We start from the raw sequence: 25199 nt of genomic DNA on the forward strand, positions 1-25199 counted from the left end.
TTTTATGTTTTATCATTTCTCGCAGTGTTTCTTCTAAATATTGGCCGTTCAACAATGGTTCTAAAGCTTTGTCTACGTGACTATAACACTTTATTTGACAAAAACATGTGCAATATGGACATGATGATGTCATCACCGCCATATATTGTTGTCAAACTAGTTTGATAATGTAGACAGAGTTTATATACAAAAATGTAGACCTAGTATACGAGGTAAAGAATCGCACTGCAAATATTCTGCCGTGTGAATCGTTTCCTAAGAGAATTATAGTCATCTGGCCAATTACCACCCACTTAAAATCAGTATGCGCATAATTAGAAAATGCGTCGACCTTTGGGAACCTGTTGCACCATGACGTGTGTTTCGAACGCGTCAACAAAACGTCAATATTAATTTGTTGGACAAATAGCAACGTACTTATTGTTTGTGTTAATAAACCTATCTTACAGTTGGCGCCGTTTATTCCCATACGACATTAATGAATGTTATTGTTGATGAATTTTGCTTTTGTTATATTTAGTAGGCCTACTGCAATACATTAATATTAATAGGCATATTACCGTTCAAGATTTCATTCCACGTGTCGTAGGCCTATGTGTTTTTGTCTTTGGCGAATTTATTGAATGGAACAAATTTGTTTCAATGCGTTGGGTGATTAGGCCTTAAACAATGTTTATATAATTTTACGAATACCGTCCAAAACCCTCCCCATCACCCTACATCATCCCTCCCCAAGTACGAAGGTAGAAACTCGGGGAAACATAAAACGTCAGTAAAAACCGGTGACCAATATTGTGGAGCACTGTGGTGCAATGGCTAGAGCATTGGACTTGCAATCAAGAGGTTGATTGCAAATCCGTTGAATTTGTACATGTGTAAAAAAAAATTGGTTTTTTTTTGTGTCGCCGTGTTTGCCATATAAATCATAAATTTAATTAACAGACCTACATTAATAATATTTCTAAAATAGCCTCTTATCCTTAATAGATTCTCCAATATTACGCCTACTGTCATTTTCCTTTGCAAGTAAAATATTTGTGAAATAAAATGTTGTGCCGCGTGCAGCAACTAGACTGCCATAAAGAAAACGATGATTTAGATTCACGTCAGGTCAATAATAATTGTTTCTGAAAGGATGAGTGTGTATACTTATTAAAAGTATAATGACGCCAGCTTCAAGTTTATTATACTTTATCCGTCGATTTTGAAGACACAAAATACGAATTTATGTTTCCGTGATGACACCTGCATGTTCTGGTGAACGTCAACTTAACTTTAATTGGAAATGCAAGTTTGGTAGTTCTATCGGTTTGTCGTGTAGGCCTACCGTGTTGGACAGTATTTTGAGATAAAGAATGCGTTATACGTCGTGACATAATCATTAAAGACACAAAGGTTTGCTGTCAAAACTCATTTAGAAACTGTTTAAATTTACGAAACAATGGACAATAGTTTGACAAAAATAGTGTGATGTGCCCAAATATAGGACTGATATTCCCAAATATGGTAGTGATATGACATCATCAGGACCATTTAGGCACATCACATTTTTGTTTGTTAGTGTAGACAGAGCTTTAGCCTATCGACTCGTTGTTATAGTACGGTATTGAGCTATTGTTTACGATACTGTGATACCCACCGAGTCGCGTATCTTGCAGTCTAACTGACCTTCCCCGTCCCACACTTTCATACATGCGTATAGGATTCCTCTGCTAAAAAAATGAAAGCCAGCTTTCTTGTCGATGAATAGCTAATATAGGGATTTACACCTGGCCTCCTTCAAGACACACCATCACCGTCGGACAAAAAGTGATTACTAATACTATAAATATACCGAAGATCCTATATTCTAATTTTCCATTTCTAGAGGCCTAGATGGAACCCACAGATTTACTCCTGACCACTTTCAACACACACCATCACACCGGCAAAAATCGATTAATATTAACATACCGAACTTGGTAATCCTATATTAGATTTTCCATTTTTAGAGGCCTGGATGGAACCATTGCACGATGCCTTCATTTCCGAGGATCTTACCTGGATTTGAAACCTAACCCGATAGATCACTTTCAGTCCCATAAATTTAGTCCAGAAAATGTTAATTTGAAGTCACAAGGAACATTATTGCTAAATTGGAAACACGAGTTTGACACATACACAGGAAATCGGATACAACATAATTTGTCCTGAATCACAAATCATCTTAAAAAGATATAATAGACATAGCCTATTTTTGGCCCAAACTATTTAACAATTTAATATTATCTGCCGTGTCCATGGCAAGGTTTATATTTAATTCTGTACAGTACAGTATATTATATACATTCGTAAAATAATGGGTTTTTTTCTCCACTGGGTCTTGCCAAGAACTGTATTCCGTCTTCAGATAGAAGTTAGTCAATGGTATCCTTTTTCATGAGGATGCCTTGGGCTTATTAGCTTTAAAATGTCACAGAAAGCGACCTTACACTGTAGTCGTGCACGCGCGAATTTGCACCCCTTTCAAATTTCCAATAATCGATTAGAATGTATCTATAGGCCTAATATCGAATAATGTTTTACACGTACGGAAACTTTGATTATATACCATGGAAGAGATTACTTAAATTCCTCCATGATTTATATACGAACACTTGTTCTTAGATGGTAATAGCCGAAACAAATATCGTAAGCAATCGCGCAAGCATAAGTGATGATGTTTCGTGTTAGGCCTATAGAACCGTATCTTGCATGACGTATTTTTTAAGGATTTCCATGACGCCAAATGTGTAGCTAGGCTTATACAACCATCAGATATTACAACAACCAAGGCTAATTGTTCTCGGTGGGCCAGCAAACAATTAGGTTAAAATCATTCATGTTTGGAAACATACGGAGGTAATATGCAACATGACCTAGAACCGTAGACTGGCAAGTCCGTTGTGGGCCTACATGTAGATTACTTTAAAATATATTTCACCTCATTTTCACGACGAATCACAAAAGTACAGAAAAGTTAGTTAGTTAACAGTATTTAATTTATGTTCAAAGATGTATTTTTCCCCTTGAAAATGGAATTTGTCACTTTAATGTCACATAATAGTTATTCACTTTGACCAAAATGGGCATGTCCATGGTAGTGTAGCACATCATATTTGATAGTGAGACATAGCTTAAGATACAACAGGCTTATTGGTATAGAATTCGTGGGTAATTTAGGTCGGATTTGGGTATCATCGGCTGAAAAGCTTAATTAAATTTCCCACTCGGTACCGCTTGTTGATTGCCTTGGTTGATCACCCCATCGCCTTAACGTTGCCTGGCTTTTAAGTCACACTCTCCAATATCCGTCCTAATGACTATTCTAATTACTGAATGCCCACGCCTTGTAGGTTTGTAAGAATGAGTTAAATATATTAATGTATAAACTAAAAAGCATCTTATCCAACCTAAATTCAAATTAGAGAATTGCAATAGCCCATACTTCTAAAAATACACAGCTATAGGTCTATAGCTATAAGATGTGGTCTGTCGAAAGACAAATTAAAACAGTTTCGGAATTGAGTTTTAGTGAATTGAATTTGTTCAACGCCTTTAAGTACGACCCCTGCCCTTTTTATTTTACCTCATTGCTGTACGGTAAGTAAGAGCCCGGATAAAATTACGGAAAACACATTTTGAATTCTGCCAACGGAGTTTCCGTCTAGTGGATTTTATAGTAGATATGCATTACCATGATGACGTGTCTGACTGTAGGCATTATGCAAATTGACGTTAGTGTCTCATACATTGCATTGTCTCTATTTAAGTGACAGATAACACATGGGGGTAAATGTTATGCCTCCATGGATAACATAACATTAATATCAACAACTCTCGCAAAAAATATCTGTTCTTTTCAGCTTTTTTGTCCCCCACAAAGCATTTGTCATACTGCAGTGTGGTTTTTCAGTTTTTTTTTATAAGAGTTGGTTAAGGAAACATCACATAATGTGCGTTGTGAAGATAATATAAAGAATGAGCGAAAGTTTTCATTATGTCGAATTTATAAAATATATGTAAAACAATCATCATCAAAATAAGCTCCTCGAAGCCCCGGGTATACAGCCATCACCCCCGCCCTATGTCCGTGGCCTATTTCTTTGGTTTTATAGGAAGGAAATTAATGTATTTGTTTAATTATTCGAAATGATTTGTTTGTGCTTCCTGCTTTATTGTTCATCATTAATACCCTTGAAAATGATTATGAACCAAAAACACCGATACCACTCATGGTTTCTCAAATATCTCTTTTACGACAACGTAATACCAATGGCCCTAAATCATTCGTACATAATTCGTTTACGGTATGGGTCCAGATATCCAAGTAAGAGTAAAGCATGGAGATAAGGTCAAAGGTTGGGATGGATTAAATCTCACACAGTTTAAAGACCCTTTTTATGGTACTTCCATGAGTGCTATATGCTGTTTATTTGAATACGTAAAATGTATGTTAGGCTATTATTATGTAGGCTATCCGATAGAAATTGCGGTTAATGGGTGCGTTCGGGCTTAGAATTGCGGTAAACCCTTCTGGAGAAACGCGTCAATGGGTGCGTTCGGGCTTACAATTGCGGTAAACCCTTCTGGAGAAACGCGTCAATGGTTGCGTTCGGGCTTAGAATTGCGGTAAACCCAACTGGAAAAACGCGTGAATGGGTGCGTTCGGGCTTAGTGGTAAACCCTCCTGGAAAAACGCGTCAATGGGTGCGTTCGGGCTTAGTAACTGGTTGGTTCCTATCCACCAAAGTAGCGATAACTGTGCCCGTGAAACAAGCTTAGCGAGTAAATTCTACAGTACACTAAAGTATAGACTGAAAGAAAAATACATTAGCCTAGAGATAAAAATTCCGTTACATTTATTTAAATCTAAAAAACTTTAAAAAAGTACGCATTATGAATTCAAATTAATACATTTACGTGCGACATTTGTAATAATAATTATAAAAAAGTACAGTAACTACATTTTCAGCAATTTTTAGTAAACATAGTAAACATCGCATTGTTTTACAAGAGTTTTATTGCGATGCCATATACTTGTTTGTACTTTTATGAAAGACATTGAACGTTATCAGCAGATAGTTTTGAAATCAAGCAGTGGAGAGACAGGGAGAGAGAAAGTGGGATAGGAAAGAGACCAACATACCTCCACTCCTCCCGAAGTATAATAATATGGTATTACACTTTATAGTCTTTCAATTGAGAAATACAGTAGTGTTCATCTCTCGCCAGAGGACACTCTGTTGTTGGGTCTCGAAAGAGTTCTAACTATGAATGAAAAAATATTGTTACAAAATAATAATAATATATAAATTATGGCCAATAATAAAGATCTAAATCGATTTTAAAATTCTTTATCATACTTCATCCACGTGTAGTTTTGTCCCGTTACTTCTACAAGCCATTTATCGTAAGGTTTATAAAATTCTCTCAATTTTTTCAAAACTTTCGGGTCAATATTAGGATGTTTACGCCCTTTTACTTTTGGCATACATGACTTTTCTGGTTTTGATACGCAGTAAAAATGCTTCTCTTCGTCAAAATAAAAATTGTCTCTAGAAAAATAACTGTTTACACCAATGAAATCCTCAACTTTTTGAAGAGCTGGTACGGGATCTTTAATAAACGCATCGCCATCTATAATTAATATTTGGTTACGCGGAAAGTATTCCATCCACCGCAAGATATGAACCACATAAATTCCACTATCCACAATTGCGTTTGTGCGTACTACGTCACCATTTTCGTCAACTACGCTATCCTCAAACGTTTCACCCAATTTAGAATAAATATTCAATCCAGCTCTTTCTATGTTTTGTTTGTCTATTCTTCTATGAATGTTTCTTATTGCCTCCATCTCAGGGGATAAAGATGGAGTTAAACGGTCCTTTCGCTGTCCCTCCACCTTCATTCGTGCACGTGATTCGTCCTCGTGAACATAGTCTGAGATAGCCCTCGTCACTGGATCACGTACAATAATAATTATTTTCACGTTCGGAGATATGTCGTCGCATATTTTTCTAGGGACATCTGGATATATAAAATATTTGGGCGTTTTTTCCATTACTTTCTGTTTGGATGTGGCATAAGGTAGATTGTCAAAGTACCATTCTATACCAAGAAAGTATCTCACGTCAAAGTAATGCAATTCAAAATGACTTGCAATAACATCTGGGTGAAAGCACAAAAATGATTTCAATGCACTGGTTCCCGCCTTTTTCACGCCGACAATCAAAGTATCTGGAAGACGTTTTTCACAGCCCCTCTTCTTGCGTAACTTGGGCGATACCGGCTTCATCCGCGCACAATCGCGCGTCTGATAACATTGATTAGCGTTTGGATCATCGTCCGGCTCTTTCAACTTCTTCACCGGTTTTGATTTAGGTTTATTCAACTTATTATTAGTTCTTTGGAAATGAAATGAAGTGTTTTTTGGTGCAGTCACCACTGGTTGGTCTGCCGCGTTAAGCTCCTGTAATTTACGCTCGTGGATAGGTTTCTGGACAGCTTGCTGCTGAGGATAGTCATTCTGTAGCTTGAGTAAACTCTTCTTAAACACAAGCAAAAACAGGCAAACTGTCGTCATAACCAGTATAGGCCTAGTTTTCTTGCCAATTCTACACAACTTTCTGGCATTATAAGTAAAGGCTGACATGATGATTCATAAAAATAATCGCTGTTCGTCAGCTCGTATAAACTTGTGATTTACCAAAACAAATATCATGGAGTTTTGACAATACTTGTAAATTGTGACTTGTAGTCATGATATGTTGATGTCGGCGATAACTTGCACCTACAAAATATACAAAGACATGATTTACAAAGTTTACAATGTTTTAGCAAGAAATAATAATAACAGTATTTAAAATAGTTTAATTTAAATTCGTCTTTGTCTAAAAAAAAATAAAGACCTGATTCACAAAAGGATATGTTCACAAAATTAAGAACTGAACGTTTGGCATTTCATACTAAAGCTCTGTCTACACTATCAAACTAGTTTGAAAAAAAAAAGTTCGATGTACCCAAATATGGTTGTGATGTCTCAAATATGGTAGTGATATGACACCATCATGTCCATTATGGGCACATCACGTTTTTTTGTTCTATAGCAAGTTTCCATTCACTATTGTTCTTGAGAAACAATGCTCTGCTATAGCTAGTTTCAATCCTTCCCACCGTGTGAACTTGCCATTGTTTCTGGCTTTCACACCAGTCCCACCCTTTCCACTTATATTCCGAGTTTCCTGGACTTTATGCATTCTCACTCCTGAGGACGATCAAAGTATATTGATCGAAACGTCGAGAAACTCAACAGTTCTTTTCAGAACTAATACACGTGGTGTACCGCAAACTTTATATCAACATTGATTTCGCCATGCAAACCTTCAAAAAATATAAGATCTGGTACAATTATCCATCTACATTTTTTCCATTGAATCATGAACTGCTGCAGTAACATCATCAGTCAATCGGTATAAAGTTGAGCATAAGATTTAAAATATAGTTAGTCAATGCTAAAATCTTCGAAATATTAATACTGATTGTAAATAAAACAATATCGAAAATTTCTCAACGATATCACTTCTTTAAAGTTGGCTGGCATAATATTATCGTACGTGACAGTTGGCTATCGCAGGACCCGTAGGAAAACAATCGTAGCTATAGTTTAACCCTATGCATATATACAAAGATATCGAAATGGAAATGGATGAGATTTAAATGTATACACTTTGTTTTTAAAAAAACAAATCATATAAATCCACTGGAGCTCTTGACTAATTTACTATTTGTTATTATTACAAAATAGGATCAATTTACACTGTGTTAATTTGTTGTCTACTAAAAGGTTGCGTCTTAGCTCAGTGTCAGACGGTTCATTTGTGAAAAGTGTTCTCAGTGTTTTGAGCAGTGAGTGGGTAGGTCTACAATAGACTTGCCCCAAGTCTGTTTTTATTGTCTTTTCTTATTTATTTTATTTTATTTCGATTTTTGTCTGAAAATATCCAAGCTCAAGTATACGTATGAAACGCCATATGTGCCAAAATATTTATCTGTTTACTAATATTAAGACAAAACTCCGTCTGGGAGGTCTACAATTACGAAATACATTTTATAGAATGGAGACATTTTATTATGTACTTCAACGCACAATAATCGTAGCTGAGTGGTGCTAAAAAAATGAATTTGAAGATTAGGCCTATGTGTATAAACAATAAAAATGTTTTTACCATTATTTTGTCATTCATTTATTGATTTTAATCTTTTTTACAGACAAAAGGCCTATTTACACTTTACAACAACTATCGACGATAAATAGGCATTTTTCAAGCTCAATTTTTCATCCTATGATAACCATAACCATCTACGATTCTTTTGATGAAAATAATATTTTCACACGTCCAATCAATAATATCGTGACAATACAACGATTTTATTGTTTTTATTAATCATGACATCATTTGATTGGGTTTAAAAAAAATATTATTTTTTATCAAAGACAGCATAAATGATTATTCTATAGTTCTTGAAGGAAAACCTGTTTAATTTCTTTTGTTTTATGTAAGAAAATGCATGCTTATCTATTTATCGTCGTATCGTATCGTTCTAGTGTAAAATAGTTTTAGTGTCATCATGGAGGTATGTGTCATAATGTTCGTTCGTCTGTTGTATTTGTATTCTGAGCATGGATCCCGGCATGCGATGGATCCTATAAATTATATTTATAGGTACATATTCTGAGCCTCAATTATTTGTCCTATCCATTGTTGGGGCAATTTTCTATGTAAGTTTGATAAAGTGTGTGCGGTTGTTTTAAAGAGTATACAGTAGGAAAGTATAAGATTAAGAGGAAGTCATTTACTGGCTGTTGTCTTTGTATCTCTCAAGGTTCTTTAAAAAGTGTCTTCCGATACACAATCAGTAAGAATATATATCTACAGGCTCTGCAATTGTTATTATCCTCATAAGTTTGTACAAGTCTGAGACATATTGCCAACTAAAACGTGTATTCCTCATTATGTTCTCTGTAGACTTAGTCTCTATATTATATCCTTACATTTTCTTTAAGCATCAGGATAGATATTTCTAATCTAACAAAACAAGGGCTCGTTTGTTAATATATCTTTTTTCTGCCATTAATATACCGTAAATCTTCTAATAGTAATCCACACTCTAAATAGTAACCCTCTTCTAATAGTAACCCACTCTAAAAAACAATCAAATAATAATAATAACCCAGGATTACAATTATTAAAAAGATTTACGGAAATTTAGTAAATATAAATAATGTATTGATTAATTCGGCTCTTAGAATAATAATGTGATAGGCCTACTTATTATAGGCTAAGTTGTGGGTTTTTATATCATTATTGGCCCTATTATTTTTTTACTATTTTCATTTGGAAATACAATGTAGTCTACTATCCTCCTACTCTGTAATGCAAACAGGTATCTTAGTTTTAAATGGAAAAAAAAATAGGTTCCAGATGATCAACCCCACAGGGTGTATACCCTAATTACGCCTATTATAATGCATGGTCCAACGCGCTCCTGTCAAGCAGATAAATAAAATTTCATGTACTTACCTCTGACCAAATTATTAGGTTATCGAATTGTGATGTTTTTATTAGATACTGTACTGTAGTATAACCTGTATGGTCGTCACATTTTTAATGTATGTCAAGCTTAACGATGTTATACATCTTAACCTTATACCACAATTTAACCGGTTACAAGAACATGACCTTTCATCGACTAGTCCATTAAAAAAAGAGGTGTAGAACAAAAAAGATTTTATAGGTTTGCTAAAACAACACCGATATTTTTGTGGTACAGTCCAAAAATGTATTAGTGAGGGCGTTTTTAGTAACTTTTATTAAACAATTTAAATCAAACTAAACTCAAAATAAATGTCTTTTCCATTTCAGAATTGGAATAAAATCAAACCAAAAGAATATTAGTTAATTAAATGATTTTAATTTTATTAAAGTATAGGCCTATTGTGTTCTGAAATCAATTTTTGAATGATGAATAAAAGCCATAGGCGTAGTTTGGACATGGAGAGCATGAGTAGGAGCACTTTTAGACTTTAATATAGTCTCTAATTTCACGCAAAATATATAAAACAATTGCTATGCGAATCGTGTTATTATATAAAGCTTTGTTGTTCCCACTTGCGACGCAACGTAACGCAACCTACAATTATTGCAATAACAATACAGCACTTTTCGTCGATACGTCATGATGCGTTTTAGTGGGAACCACGCTTTAAGTACGTATTGAATAACATGTGCGTAGGCCTACGTATTACGTAATACTTGGTTCCCACTTGAGACGCAACGCAATGTACCGGTAAAGCGTGGTTCCCACTAGCGACGCAACACAAGGACGTAACGCAACGCAAGTGAATTGACCAATCACAAGCGATGGCTTATTCGCTTGTGATTGCTAACTGTCTATAACTTCGCCTGTCATTGGTTAAAACGCTTGCGTTGCGTTTACGTCCTTGCGTTACGTTCTAGTGGGAACCAAGCTTCAGTGGTTTGACCAATCAAAAGCGATTAAAAGCGTTAAAATTATATACACAGTATACCATATAAAATGTATACATTCGTCACTTTTTCATTAAACAGGGATATAAATTCAGTATAATTTAATCATTATTACAAATAACTTCATCATATTATTATTTATTATAGATATTTTATAATTCTTTACATAATTACCAACATTTGTAGAAACAAAATATTAAATTAATAACATTAGTTTTATTATATATATTCTCTACATATTTGATTAATTTACTTTAAAAAAACAGGTTATATGTTACTAGGATGCAATGCAAGCAGAATTTGACCAATCACAAGTGATGGATTATTCGACAGTCGCTTGTCATTGAGTCCTAGTGGGAGTGTCTAATGAAGATAAAGTCAAAGGGATAATATATTTATTTGTTTTTATGAATACTGCATAAAAAAAAACTAAACTATTCATGCATGACCCAAAATGTGTTGTTTCAACGTATACAGTAGTTACAGGACGTAAACTGCACAAGAGAGTTTTTTTAAAAGTGTATCGCCTATTATAAAATAAAGTTATGATTACCGGACACCAGTAACATGGACCTCAAAAGCATACACTCTTCTATCTATGACTTTACTTTCTTACAATTTGTAATACTTATTTTTCCTAATCATACAGAAAACTAAACATTATACATAAATACATTTTTTATTTAAAATGTTCTCAATTTAGAACTCTGGACACCCTTGGGCTTAACGACCGAAATTGTTTGTTTCCAAGAAAGGCTGGTTTAAGGGCAATTTTTTCACATATTGGGTAATAAAGATCCCGGTTTTCAGGGAATCTACAGTAAAGAGGAGCGCTGACTGTATCATATTAAAGGTATTACACAAGTGACATCAAACTAGTTTTAAAAGGGAAACAATAAATACATTCACAAATCACATGTTATCACTATAACATGTTATCACTATCACATGTTACAACTATCACATGTTATCACTATAACATGTACAGTAACAACTATACAGTATCATTATTTTTTTTTAAAGTAGAATAAAATTATTATTTGGTCTCTCTGAACACAATTGCATAAACATAATATATGCCACGTATCCATTTTAAAATAATATGTTGTGTGAATAAATTAAACTTCAAATTACATTACGCATGGTTTAAAAGCTAATCACATAACCTAGCAAACCTTTGAAGTTTACAAACACAGGACGCACAGCATACAAAACTCTAGCATTGACGGCCAAGTGTGTGGAAACTCAAATTTTACTATGGGATGTGAAAGGGTGAAAGGGTAACACCATTACTGTACTGTACACTCTAAAGTGTTGGTCCATGTACTACTCAATTTACCTACTGGTATGGCAAATTCCTTTCGACTTTAAGTATATATTTCTTTAATTCATATGAAATCTGTTTTCAAAGCTCTTGCATTTTCTTAATTAATAACATGTAATTTTACTGTAATTGGTCAGATGTTTGCCCTACTTTGACGTAATTTGCATACCAAGTACATTGAGAATAATTTTCGGGTGGGACTCGAACCTACGACCTCCAGATCACTAGCCTGGCGTTCATACCTCTAGACGACCGATGTTGTGCTGACGGCTAGGAGTTAGATTTGGGCACAAGTATTAAGCAGCAGGTACTGCACAAACAGGATTGTAATTGTTTGTAACTAAGTTAGAGTAGGGCAAACATCTGACCAATAACTCAACACCCTGACGCAAAGCTACTCCACAAATGATTTTACTGTGTTAACAGAATTGTTAGGAATGTATAACATTTTGAAATCCAGAGAAAACTCACTTTTTGAATATTAATAATATTTATAAAGGATGGACATTTTCAAGTACAATATTGTTGTTATATCTCACTGCCGATTAGCTGTTGTTCATTGCATGCTTCATGTTCGTACCTGGAACTTGCCTGCTTTTGTTATATACTTAACTCCTTTAAATGGTTTATATTTCTAGAAAAAAAACAAATAGTTAATGTTAGATAAACAGAGTCAATCATGTTATATACTTAACTCCTTTAAATGGTTTATAATTATGAAAAAACAAATGCTTAATGCCTGTTCACACTATCAAACTAGTTTGATAAAAAAGTGTGATGTGCCCAAATATGTTAGTGATATGCCCAAATATGGTATTGGTAGTGATATGACACGTCCATATATGGACACATCACATTTTTTGTCACATAAAGTTTGAAAGTGTTGACAGAGTTAAAAATGAGTCAAATGTAAAACACCTTTACTTTATATAACTATAAATTTGCTTTAAATACACACACATGAATCAAAACAATAATTATAACCCCTGGGAATTTCTAGTATATTATTGATTTGGTATTGAATGAAATAATAATAATAATAATTATACTACAGTATTATTATAAATGAAGTAACTTACTTCTCCATAAATGTCCAGACGATTTACTTTAAGTCCTGATATGGCGAGTTGGGAGATTGAAAATTGCACCTTAATAGAAAACATAATACAGTACAGAAAATAAATCAAAGAGCATGTTTCAGACATAGCCAATCATCAAATCAAATCAATTTATTTCCACAATATTATAACATACATACAGAATAATAAATGCAATGAAGTATTCATGTGGGGGGAGAGTCATATAAGTCAGAAAGACTTTAAGTTTGACCCACCTCAAGATATAACTGCTTTTTTTTATATTTTACAGTTTGAATTTCATATGGAAGGTGTATACATTTTTCTATCTTTGACCTGATATGTACTAAGGAGGACATACTGTACAAGAAAGCTTGTGAAAAAATTACATCTACACTTTCCAACTAGGTACTCATTTGCAGCTAAGTGGACTGGAAAGGAGAGGAACCCTAATCTTTCTGTAAAATGTCCTAACCACTTTGCTAATAAACAGACTATATATAGAGTCGAATAGCAAGTCCTGTATCGAGGGGAAGGAGCTCATTGTACTAAGCCTCTGCATTTTGTGGCCTGTTCCTTTCCATGCTGCTTTATCCTCCAACTAGGTACTTATTTACAGCTGAGTGGACTGGAGAGGTCCTAACATCTTGAATATGTACCAGTAACCATGGAGTAATATTCTTTACTCCATGCAGTAACTCAATGACAGAAGATAGGAGGAACATCAAATTAGATATTTCCTATTAACTAATCTTATATATATATATATATATATATACACGCTGGTGTGTTAATAGTAACAATATATATATACAGTATAAAAGAATAGTAATAATACTTACATTAATTGAAGGATTTGATTCTGGGGGTGGAACTCCACCTTGAAGGGCCAACTGAAAATACACACATTAAAAATTAAATAATAGTTAATATTAAGATGTTTGTTGTTCTATAACTTTTTTAAAATAAAATTTAGTAATTTACTATATTAAACTGCAACTTGGCAAAAATAACTGTATTCATAATTTGGTTATGATGTTATCAGTGCCTGTGGAATCTGTGATTGGGAGTAATAAAGATTGTAAAACCAAATTGTAATGCAATATCAATTACTTATAGGTTTAGTTCACACACACACACAATTTTACATTGTGAATGGGTGCGATCCTATGTCACTACTTCTACAATGGATCACAATCACATCTAAATCGGGGTATAAAGCTCTGTCCACACTATGAATTTTTATGTGACAAAAAAATGTAATGTGCCCATATATGGACATGATGATGTCATACTACATTTGGGCATATCACTACCATACTTGGGCACATCACACATCAAACTAGTTTGATAGTGTGAACAGAACTTAATAATATTAATGTTGGCTCATTTCATTTTGCTAGGAAGATAATATACATAATTTTTATATGTAAATACTAATGATTGATAAACAGATATATAATCTTACAGTTCCCTTGATTGAAGGTATTTTCTGTGGCGTTATTTTGCCAACCTCCCAACTCAGCACCTTTGAGACGGGATCGAAGCTGTGCGATCCTTGCGTTGTTGTTAGTGTAACGTTGAGTACAGTCTTAGGCATGTCACATGTTAGTACAACATTGTCAACCTAATGTAAATAATTAGTAATTAGGCATTGTGACATTTTATATATTCATAAAACATAAAAACTTTAAACAATATCACATATGTTATGTTGTTGATATAAGTTTGCGGTACAGAAAGTCCAGGAAACTTGGAATATAAGTGGACAAGGGTGGGCATATCACTACCATACTTGGGCACAGTGGGAGGGATTGAAACTAGCTGTAGAAGAGCATTGTTTCTCATGAACAATAGTGAATGGAAACTAGTTATAGGAGAGCATTGTTTCTCATGAACAATAGTGAATAGAAACTAGCTATAGGAGAGAATTGTTTCTGATACAATAGGTGTGAAAAGCAAGGTGTTACGTTATCATTTTTTCATGGGGAGGGGGGGGGGGGATTTATCTTTAGCAATGGGTAGTACTAAGAGATATGATTTTTACAGCCATCTTTAAGATATATACAAAATATTAATTTTAGCATCAAGTTTGATGAACTTACAACTTTTCCCATAGTTTGTTTTGGTCCTACTGTCAATTCAAATTTACCAGATCCTTCACGAAATGATATAGTAGGCTTGATGTATAATGGAATAGCTGTTAGACTAGAAGAAATTGAAAAGTTATTAGCATAAATTATTCACTTCTCCAGATGTTATTGGCATAAATTATTCACTTCTCCAGATGTTATTGGCATAAATTATTCATTTTTCCACAAATTATTAATTTCTTTAAAATCTATTGGCATAAATTATGTGCTGTATTTATACAAAAGGTATTCAATTTAATTCAACTTTATTTCAGACAAACTGTCCATATGAAACTTATCAATACAATAAAAAAAAAAGAGAATGAAATACAAAGAATTATGTGACAACCAACATGGAGAGAGGAGCAAGAATTATCTGTTGACATATAGTATGTATTATGTGACAACCAACATGGAGAGAGGAGCAAGAATTATCTGTTGACATATAGTATGTATTATGTGACAACCAACATGGAGAGAGGAGCAAGAATTATCTGTTGACATATAGTATGTATTTCTCAAGAATTTATTGGCATAAATTATTATGATCACCTAACAAACTCCTAAGTATACCTCTCTCAATTAAAGCATTATAATTGAAAAACTTATCGATTATTTAGACTCCTAATACTGAAGGGATTACGTGCAATAGAAAGGCAATGCAATAAATAAACATACTTAGATGCTCCAACATGGTATGTTAAAAGCTGAAAGTTGCCATCTGGAGGTACAAATGAAATCACACGCTCAGACTACAAGAAAAAAAAATTATAGTAATTCTTATGCTTATTTTATTTCACATTTACATAAACAGTCATGCTCAATAACAGTCTTAAAGACAAATATAAATATATATTTAAAAAAACACAGAAACAACAACAATAACACGAAAACAACATGCAGAAAGGCAAAGGTGCTTTCTCAAAGCACAAAGTAAAGTAAAGATGAAAATGTTTTTTTATGGTACAATTGTAGGTTTTCACGCCACGCCATAGGCAGTTATATTCCCAGAGGACATTAATTAGCAGTACCACATGCGAAGCTATAGTACTACAGTTTGACAGTACAGTAGGCCAGACTAAATTTATGTTACACAAAATGTTTACTACTGATTGTTAAACAAAAATAATTGATGATAAATCATTATTTCTGAAGAAAGAATAACGTTATGTCAAAAGGTCGAGCAGCGTTTCTTGTGAGAAAAATGGTGTGTTAAAAATAGTTTTACTTAGATAAATATGTCCATTTTATAAGATAAATAACTGCTTCGATAAATAAAGCCTCACTCACAACAATTTTCACTTATTAATAATCTTCACTTAAGCAAAAAGATAATTTCAAATTCTTTTATATCATCAATTAATTGTGATTGGATATAATAAAAAGATTAAAACATAAAAGATAAATGCCAGCCCTGTTTTTTACTCACCTCCCATCGTTTGTAACGGACACATGGATGGAAGCTGACATCGTCCATAATTCTGTGATTCATAAAAGACATTGTAAGGTCTGGCATTCCTGATAGTTTGACAGTGCAAGCTATCGCACCCTGGATGTCGGCAAACACAGTAGAACCCTATAGTAAATAATTTGTGATATATTAATAAGTATCAAAGAACTTATAACACAAGAATCTCCTGTTCGTCCGAGGCGCGTAACAATTTCGAAAGGCATTGTGGGATAGAATAGAGCTATGGGTGGCGCCATTGTGAGCCATGGAGTAGGGCGCCCGCATCAAATTAGAAAGTCAAAATCATAGAGGGGATCTGCTAATGCTCTAGGGGGGATAGAGTAATTGACTGAGGAGTAGGGCGCCCGCATCAAATTAGAAAGTCAAAATCATAGAGGGGATCTGCTAATACTCTAGGGGGGGGGGGGGGGTAGAGTAATTGACTTCCTAGTTTGGAGGGGGCGCTGCTCCATGCTGTGAAATGGCGTCGCCCAGTTTGACCTTTTAACCCTGTACTTCCGATACTGTGTTTTGAATGCAAATTGAAGAACAGGAGATTCTTGTGTTATAAGTTCTTTGATAAGTATGCACCATACTGAAAAATGATTGACCAAATAATGTGTATATTCATTCAGTCATTTCAAAGTGAACATTTCCTATGGAAAAGACATTGGGAGAGATATGACAATTAACCAGTCCAAGTATATCTTGGCAAAGTGTATGAATGGGATACTGCAGAAGTGGTTAAAACCATAGAATGTTCACTAATTTGCCTCACAGGACTTCACTTGAGTAAATCTATACCCATAAACTATCCTAGAGTTTAGAGTTTGCTTTAGTAACAAGACTTGGTTAAACACACCAGGATGTCCCGTCAGTGTAGCTTCCACATTTGATGACAGGTAGACCAGCGGTACTGTAGTTGCTGATACAGGTACTATCGTAAATAAAGATTGGATGATAGTAATTACAGACCGACTTATGCGTATCATATTAATAATAGTTGATTATCCGCTACCCATATGAATGCATTGGGACCCAATATGAGGGTAAATATATTACACCAGAGAGGCATCAACACTACAGTTTCATTTTAAGATGTATATTATTAGGCATTTAAACGTACAGATTTATCAATTATGCAATCAACTTCTTCAACGACGTCAAAATAAGCCTCATTATTTGTGTACTTGACTCCACTACGCCTCCATGGTACATTTGAGAGTTGGCCACTTGGAAGTACATCACTGACACTGAAGAAAAACACACACAGAAATTATATTGTTTTTGTAATAAAATTAGTATAATTTTGTATTGTTAGATTTTAAGATTTATATATATTTTTATATGGTATAGTTTATTCCATTCTGTAAGGGGCGGGTTTCCCACTGTTGAATGAGTTTGAATAAAATAAAATAAAAATAAAAATATACTATATTCTGAATAACAAATTTACTTTCAGAAGCATTTAAAATAAAAGAATTAAAAAATAACACATTTATATATAGTTAACATTATTTTTTGTTGGCATGCAAACAAGACAAAAGACATACATTACTTTATTTCCTTCCCTAGATAATGTAAACTCTGAATTAAATTGCTATGTGCAATGCACCAAGGACAAATAAAGGTTCGCCCAGATACTAATTTTTTTTTATTTCTCGTTCAAAAAAAAAAAAAAAAAAAATCGATTATTTTCTTTGAAACAACCCATTGTCTAATATTATGGGTGGTGATTTCAATCACAAAAAAAGAACCTAAAAATCTACACTACCAGCCATAACGTTTTAGAGTTTTACTTTTTACTTGCTTATCCATGTGTACAGACAGACATGGGTACCAGTAAGTTGTTGGAAGTAATTTACAATACAAAGACCTACAGTAGTGTGATCTAGCCAGGGAACCCACTCTTTCAGAAAATAGGAAACACTCTAGGAATACTATACCTTATTATGCTTGTTTAAGAATGTCTTTCCAAAAACAAAAGAAACACTCTTAAGCTTGGTTCCCACTAGAACGTAACGCAAGGACGTAAACGCAACGCAAACGTTTTAACCAATGACAAGCGAAGTTATAGACAGTTAGCAATCACAAGCGAATAAGCCATCGCTTGTGATTGGTCAATTCACTTGCGTTGCGTTACGTCCTTGTGTTGCGTCGTTAGTGGGAACCACGCTTTAATAAAAACAATATAAGCCCACCATATTAACGTTATTGTTGCAATTTTCCCTTCATTTTTCATGAATTAATTATTTTAAATTCGCTTTTTAAAAGCATTTTTTATGTGACTATATTTGATAATAATGTGATTGTTTTATACTTTGAACTGCCAGTAACTGTATTGACAACAGATCTCAGAATATTTAAAATCTGGTTTTTTTAAAGGTGTTTTTAATATTACTATTGACTATTTCATAATAATGTGATTGTTTTATAGAACTTACTTTGAACTGCCAGTAACTGTATTGACAACAGATCTCAGAATATTTAAAATCTGGTTTTTTTAAAGGTGTTTTTATTATTACTATTGACTATTTCATAATAATGTGATTGCTTTATAGAACTTACTTAGAACTGCCAGTAACTGTATTGACAACAGATCTCAGAATATTTGGAGGTTTAATGAGTTCTTTCAACACATTAGACTCTGTGGCTAATGGATATCCATTATCAAGCATCTCTTCCAACAACTAAAGCAAAAAAAAAGGTCAAGTTTAAAATAAGTTCATTAATATCAACGTTTACTTTAATGAATTCATTCGTATTTTGTTGGATGTCCATTATCCAGCATCTCTTCCAACAGCTAAAACAATATTTGACATCTTTAAATTCAAAAGCCTGGTATTATTGTTATTTCAATAATAAAATAAAAAAAATAAAAATAATAATAAAATAAAAAAAATGTACATAAAATATATTATCTGTTTTATATACAATCATATTATTTAGAATATAAAATACTTATCTGTTGTTACCTCATAAACTACAACATAATTATCTTTAATATTAGTCTCTGTACATTCACCAAAGTAATCAATAAACATGTCCACAATACGATGAAGAAACTCTATGACAAACAGAGGTGGAGCTGAAATAACATAGAGAAATCAGTGTAAAGTTATTATGTAATATATATAATAAACATATTATAGGAAAGTTGTATTCACATTGTACAAAATATTCAATGAATGACCCAACATCAAAGTAGTTACTGTAAAGCAAAAAAAATAAGGGTATGTTCACACCTGAAATGGTTTTGTATAGGAAAGGATTTCATATTTTAATTTGATTGATTTAAGTTTTTTGTTATCCCTCAGTAATCTGTACATTGAGCTTTTTCAAATGAATCCAGTTTAGTGTTGTAGGTGGTTTTCACTATTAATCTTAGTTCAGAAATACAGTGTTGTATGCTGTGTGCAATATGAAACTATTTAGCCTGTACAGTAGGTGTGAACAAGCTTTTGGTCTTCAGAATAGTTTTAAATATTAAAATCTTAAATCACTTTACCTTCTGTTTGAACTACAGCTACATAAAATAGTGAGTTGCGGTATATGCTTATCAAGTAATGATGAGGAGTGGCGATGATAGGAGGCACATTCTCCTTGCTAGTGGCCTGTATCAAAAATTTATGTTTATAATTCATTGTGTTAATAGTAGTCTACTATTTTTATAGAATTGTAAAGCATGTGGGCGAAGTAGAGAAGAGTAGTAATAGGCCTACAGTACTAGTACATCATTTTATTGACATAAGAAATCTTGTTCACTTATTTATAATAGATTATAATTGACAATATCATCACCTTATTCTGTGCTTCAAAGAAATAATCACACACCGATCTTGATATAACACTTCGCCAATGCTTTTCCATGAAAATATCCCTAACAAACAATTCAAAAGGAAAATAAGTATATTGGAATTGATGATACTACTGAGCCTAGGTCTAGTGTAGTAGAGGGCCTAGGCCAATTACAGTGGGCAGGGCCAGGGCATATTGCATACATATATAGACAGGCTTAATTCGTAGAGGTCAAGGCGGTCTCGGCGCAGGCAAGCTAGCTAGAATAGCCTACTTCTACTAACCTAGGCTATATAGGCTAGGCTAGCTAGCCTAGGTCTAGACCTCACTTGGATTAGCAGTTTCTACACATTATGAACAATTTATAGGGGCCCAATTTCTGTATATTTAAAACACTTACCCGGAGCCGTTTATCATAAATAAGCTGCTGATCATATTGATAGATTTGTCTGTATTATACAGAATTTATAAAAACAAAATTGTTACGCGATTGAAGTATTGACTTTTCTGTCGATATGTTATGAAACGCCATAAATGCCTTTCATATTTCCGGCCTTTTATTCTTATCACGATTTAACGGTTTTTATTTGATGCGCGTCCTCATGTCTTACGTGCTAGATTATAGGTCACTTACGGGACTTTCTTATGGTCTTCATATAGAGCTAGTTTTGTTATCTATTAGTAATGACACATTATGTTCCGTTCTTAATGATTAAGAGGCCAATATTTAAATAAAATTTATAATAAATACAAATAAATAAAAGAGATGAGATAATAGTGTTGATACTGACTGAATTGATGGCCGATATACATTATTACATTGTTATTATATAAGCCTAAGAAATGTGATGTTACATTTATTAGGTTGGTGTTCGGCATCGCGTACGTACTAAATCACAGCGTACTGTGTCTCCATGGTCTCCTTCTCCCCTACTTAGAACTTAACAGTTCATGCATGCTACATCTTTCTTTAAATATCTTCCTTTGAGATCCGGCGCTGCTTCATCTTCTTTCAAATTCTGATTAAAAAACATCCCTCCTTAGTTTAATAATAGCGTCCTCGTCTCCTGTGATTCTTTCTGAGAATTCGTACTTATATTGCAGCATTATTTTGGCCGGGTCCTATAGCTATAAGTACCTTTTTGGGATCGATCCTCATAAAAATTGTTGAACTTTAAAAAGAAGGAAAAAAGATTGATGATGTTTTAAACGATCTTGAATATATGTTAATCGATATCAATCGTTTAGAAGTATGTGAACATTTTATCTCTGGTGACCTGAACACCAAATTAAATCTTGTATTAGGTGGAACTGATAACTACTATCATTATATGTATGACGTCGATTCCATATCAAATGTCTTTGTTACTGTAAGCACTATGTTAAAAGAGCATAGGCACACAGATGTAATGTTCTAGGCGAGTAATGTTCATATCAATCAAACTAAATGATTGATATCTATCTCATTATAGTGTTAGGTCTACATTGTTGTTGCCCAATTCATTTTATATTGTACAGTTCCTACCTATTCTATTATTGTTTATTTCTTGTAATTTTGTATTTTTAGGTGTCAGTGGGTTTCCTGCTGCTGTAGTGTTATCAATGGTACTGTAGTTGAATTGTTTTGACATGTTGACCTACCTCGACTTTTTATTGTAATTGTTATTTTCTATATCATGTTTTTTTTTTTACATTTCTTTTGGATGCGGCACCTTCCATTTGGTCGAGTGCCACTGATGTAAAAGTGTAATCTCCAAATAAATTAATATTATTATTATTATTTAAAACACTAATTGAAAAAAAAAATTGATTGATTGAGGATTTATTATTGGAACACCACTATGAACGCATGGTGGCGGTGTTCATCGTGATTAAAAAAAGAACCACGTGATGCTCATCAACCAACCAAAACCCTAACCACACACACACACCGCGTCCACCACCACCACAACACACACACACACGCGGGCTCAGCTGCTGCTGCATAACATGAAACAAGAAGTGTAGGCGCGGCCTAGGCCTATTCCCAATCACGCACCGCGTACCCTGGAACATGACGAATTGGAAGAAGTTAACGTGTACATTACAAGAATTACGCCTGGATGTTGCTTTAGTTTGTGGTCAGAGTTTCAGGTATGAAGGAGCAATGGAGTATAGGAAGCCCAACAGCTAGCCACACACTCACTGTGTCAGTCACTAGAGTAGGTATGTCAAGAAAAATTTCAAATTTATTTGATTTTAACCAAACTATTTTTTTATAATTCTATTTAAAAAATGGAATTCAACAAAGTTTAAATGAACAAAATCAGTCAACTATTTTTTTTTATACGATTTCTTTTAATAATCAAATTCGGTGATAAATTGTATATACAAAGTATACAAAATTTTGTGACCTTTCTTTTACTTCTGAAAATATAAAGTCATAACTTTTTTGTTTGTAATTCTTTTTTAATTCTTTTTTCACACCAGTCGAATATCAAACTGATAACATCAAACACAACACATTCATCTGTATATCAAGATGATTTAGAAAAAAAATGTATTTAAACTTTACCCCCTCCCCAATAATAGAAATACTGGAACCATAAACATAGCATATTTTAACACATAAAATCATTTGAAATTTGTTATTCACACAGGTTGAATGACAAGATCATGTATCTACACTGTACATTAAGATGAATTAAAAATAAATTATATTTAAACGTTACCCCCCTCCCGCAAAATAGATATTTGAACCATAAACATAGCATATTTTAACACATAAAAATCATTTGAATTTTTTTTTCACACAGGTTAATTGGCAAGATCATGTAACTATACTGTACATCAAGATGAATTAGAAATAAATGATTTAAAACTTTATCCCCCTCCCAGAAGATACAGGAAACAATTATATACAGTACTGCTAATATTGCGTTAATAAATCGCCTTTCACTTTTACTGGTAGCATTCTCTTCTCTTTTTTATGTGTTCCTGACATTTCTATAAAAAAATAAAATATAATCATAACTATAACATTTTTCAAAACATACAAAATCAAGTTTAAACAATAAATAAATATTGCATTTAAATAAAATTCTATATTACTTTCAATTAATAGAATGGTCTTACCAGACAAATCGTTGAAATAATAGTTGGATTTCTTGATTCTTGAAATTAAAGTCTGATATCTACTGTAAATAAAGCAAAATAAAAAGTTAAAATAAAACAAAAGATGATTATTACTTATACTATTGAAATCATCCAATGGCAGACCACCATTATGGTCACGTGGCATATATCAGCCAATGACAGAATAGTACACCGCCATATGCAATTTCCAAAACCACACCAGTTATTCAAATGGTGTTTTAATCTTAAATTATCTAATTAATTACATTGGAATCTAAACAAATATCGTATAAAATAATAATAATTAATATTTATATTTGACATTTTAGTCACAAATCTGGCTATAGTACGTCGATTTCATAACAAATATGGCATTTTTAATCTTCTTTAACATGCACTATTCATTGAATATAGTGTATTGAACAACATCCATTCTCAACCCCCAGCTCTGAAGTTGGGTTATTTGTTGTGGGCTAAACTGTGATTGATTAACGATCAATTTTCTTCAAACTTAGTAGGAATACTGTTTATATTATAAAGAAAAATACAGGATATTTTTTGAAAAAGACAATGCTTACGAAATGTGTAAAATTAATGCGTTTTTCCAATGCTAAAATTAACTTGTGTACCACGTCGCGATCGCTTTTCTAAAAATGTTGTTTTTTTGACAAAAATAAACTTTGACCTGTTCACTATGTAAACAAGTTCAAAGGTTAGTGAAATTCAGCCAATAAGCATTTTAAATTAATTTTTTAAATCAAGCACCATTATGAAGACGAAAAAAACAGGAACGAGTTTCACGACGAAACCCACAGTGTGTGACGTCACGTATCTTGACATACCTAACTAGAGACCTACTCTACTAGTACTAGCTAGGCCTAGGCTAGTACGCTAGCCTAACTAGCTAGGCCTACCTCTACACTACAGTCAGAGATGTAGGGCTAGACTAGACCTCCTGACCGGGATGTATTTAGTATGGAACGCCAAGCTTGCTTGCATTGTTTATATATTGTATGCATTGTTTAGATGGTGACCTCCGTGGCGTATTCCATTAGTATTACGCCGTGGTTAGGATTCCGGCACCGGAACTCAACTCAACAGCGTTGGGAATCCGACACGCTATTGCGCATGCCCAGAGCGAGGTAATTGGCGACTCTATACTTATCAACAGCGATGGATCATTTCATAGCTGCGCCACACGGCGAACTAGCCTAGATGCCTACTAATACGGGCTACCAGTTAGACGTGACCAGTGGGCCTCATTATTTTGTAATTAAAAAGTGGTTGCTTCATTCATATATAAACTTCATATCATTATGAATTATATAATTACTGTACATGACTAGTTTTATGATTTTTCATAACGCATTATACTGTACATAACAACATGCAATCACAAGTTGATTTATTGACGGCAGCCACCGCGTGGATGTGAAAAAACTGTTCGGGAAGTCAGGGTCGCAACGCTAAAAACAGCATTACGATTCTTAAATACTGATACTTATTAATATCATTATAATTATTTTAACGCGTGGCGTAGTCGTATTTTAATTATTAATTCATGTATGGCATAGGCCAAGTTTCATCCATCACTCTCTCGCTCGCGCAACGACTATCTAGGCTACAGTAAATCCCTATAACACTCCCACTCTCGGTGGTGTGGTGTGTGTGGCACTATTAGTGCAAGCTATAATTCACTTCCCAGAGCTCTGGGCATGCGCAATAGCGTGTCGG

General features: G+C 33.7%; 3 protein-coding genes and 1 long non-coding RNA gene across 4 annotated transcripts in view; 1 reads left to right on the forward strand and 3 right to left on the reverse strand.

Moving 5' to 3' along the window:
• Nucleotides 1-4874: 4874 nt before the first annotated feature.
• On the reverse strand, nt 4875-9722 carry LOC140048127 (heparan sulfate glucosamine 3-O-sulfotransferase 1-like). Its single transcript, XM_072093162.1, has 2 exons — nt 9606-9722; nt 4875-6814 (listed from the first exon to the last, which is right to left on the reverse strand). Exon 2 carries the CDS (start codon nt 6674-6676, stop codon nt 5366-5368), a length of 1311 nt encoding a protein of 436 aa, XP_071949263.1. The 5' UTR covers nt 6677-6814; nt 9606-9722; the 3' UTR covers nt 4875-5365.
• A 1192-nt stretch (nt 9723-10914) lies between these two features.
• LOC140046953 (AP-3 complex subunit mu-1-like) lies at nt 10915-20872 on the reverse strand. Its single transcript, XM_072091729.1, has 13 exons — nt 20752-20872; nt 20355-20433; nt 20062-20167; nt 19529-19641; nt 19122-19243; nt 17680-17806; nt 16533-16679; nt 15782-15855; nt 15077-15179; nt 14440-14598; nt 13814-13864; nt 12975-13043; nt 10915-12529 (listed from the first exon to the last, which is right to left on the reverse strand). Exons 1-13 carry the CDS (start codon nt 20784-20786, stop codon nt 12464-12466), a joined length of 1251 nt encoding a protein of 416 aa, XP_071947830.1. The 5' UTR covers nt 20787-20872; the 3' UTR covers nt 10915-12463.
• A 1399-nt stretch (nt 20873-22271) lies between these two features.
• Nucleotides 22272-25199, forward strand: part of LOC140046954 (N-glycosylase/DNA lyase-like) — a 45723-nt gene continuing 42795 nt past the window's right edge. Inside the window, exon 1 of the mRNA XM_072091730.1 lies at nt 22272-22484. Coding sequence (XP_071947831.1) covers nt 22405-22484 — 80 coding nt within the window. The 5' untranslated portion in view covers nt 22272-22404. The remainder of the gene's footprint in view (nt 22485-25199) is intronic.
• LOC140046955 (uncharacterized) lies at nt 22687-24139 on the reverse strand. Its single transcript, XR_011844885.1, has 3 exons — nt 24044-24139; nt 23466-23527; nt 22687-23336 (listed from the first exon to the last, which is right to left on the reverse strand). It is a non-coding gene; the product is annotated as an uncharacterized lncRNA (long non-coding RNA).

This window comes from Antedon mediterranea, chromosome 4 (genome assembly GCF_964355755.1).
Source record: "Antedon mediterranea chromosome 4, ecAntMedi1.1, whole genome shotgun sequence".
Classification (NCBI taxonomy): Eukaryota; Metazoa; Echinodermata; class Crinoidea; order Comatulida; family Antedonidae; genus Antedon; species Antedon mediterranea.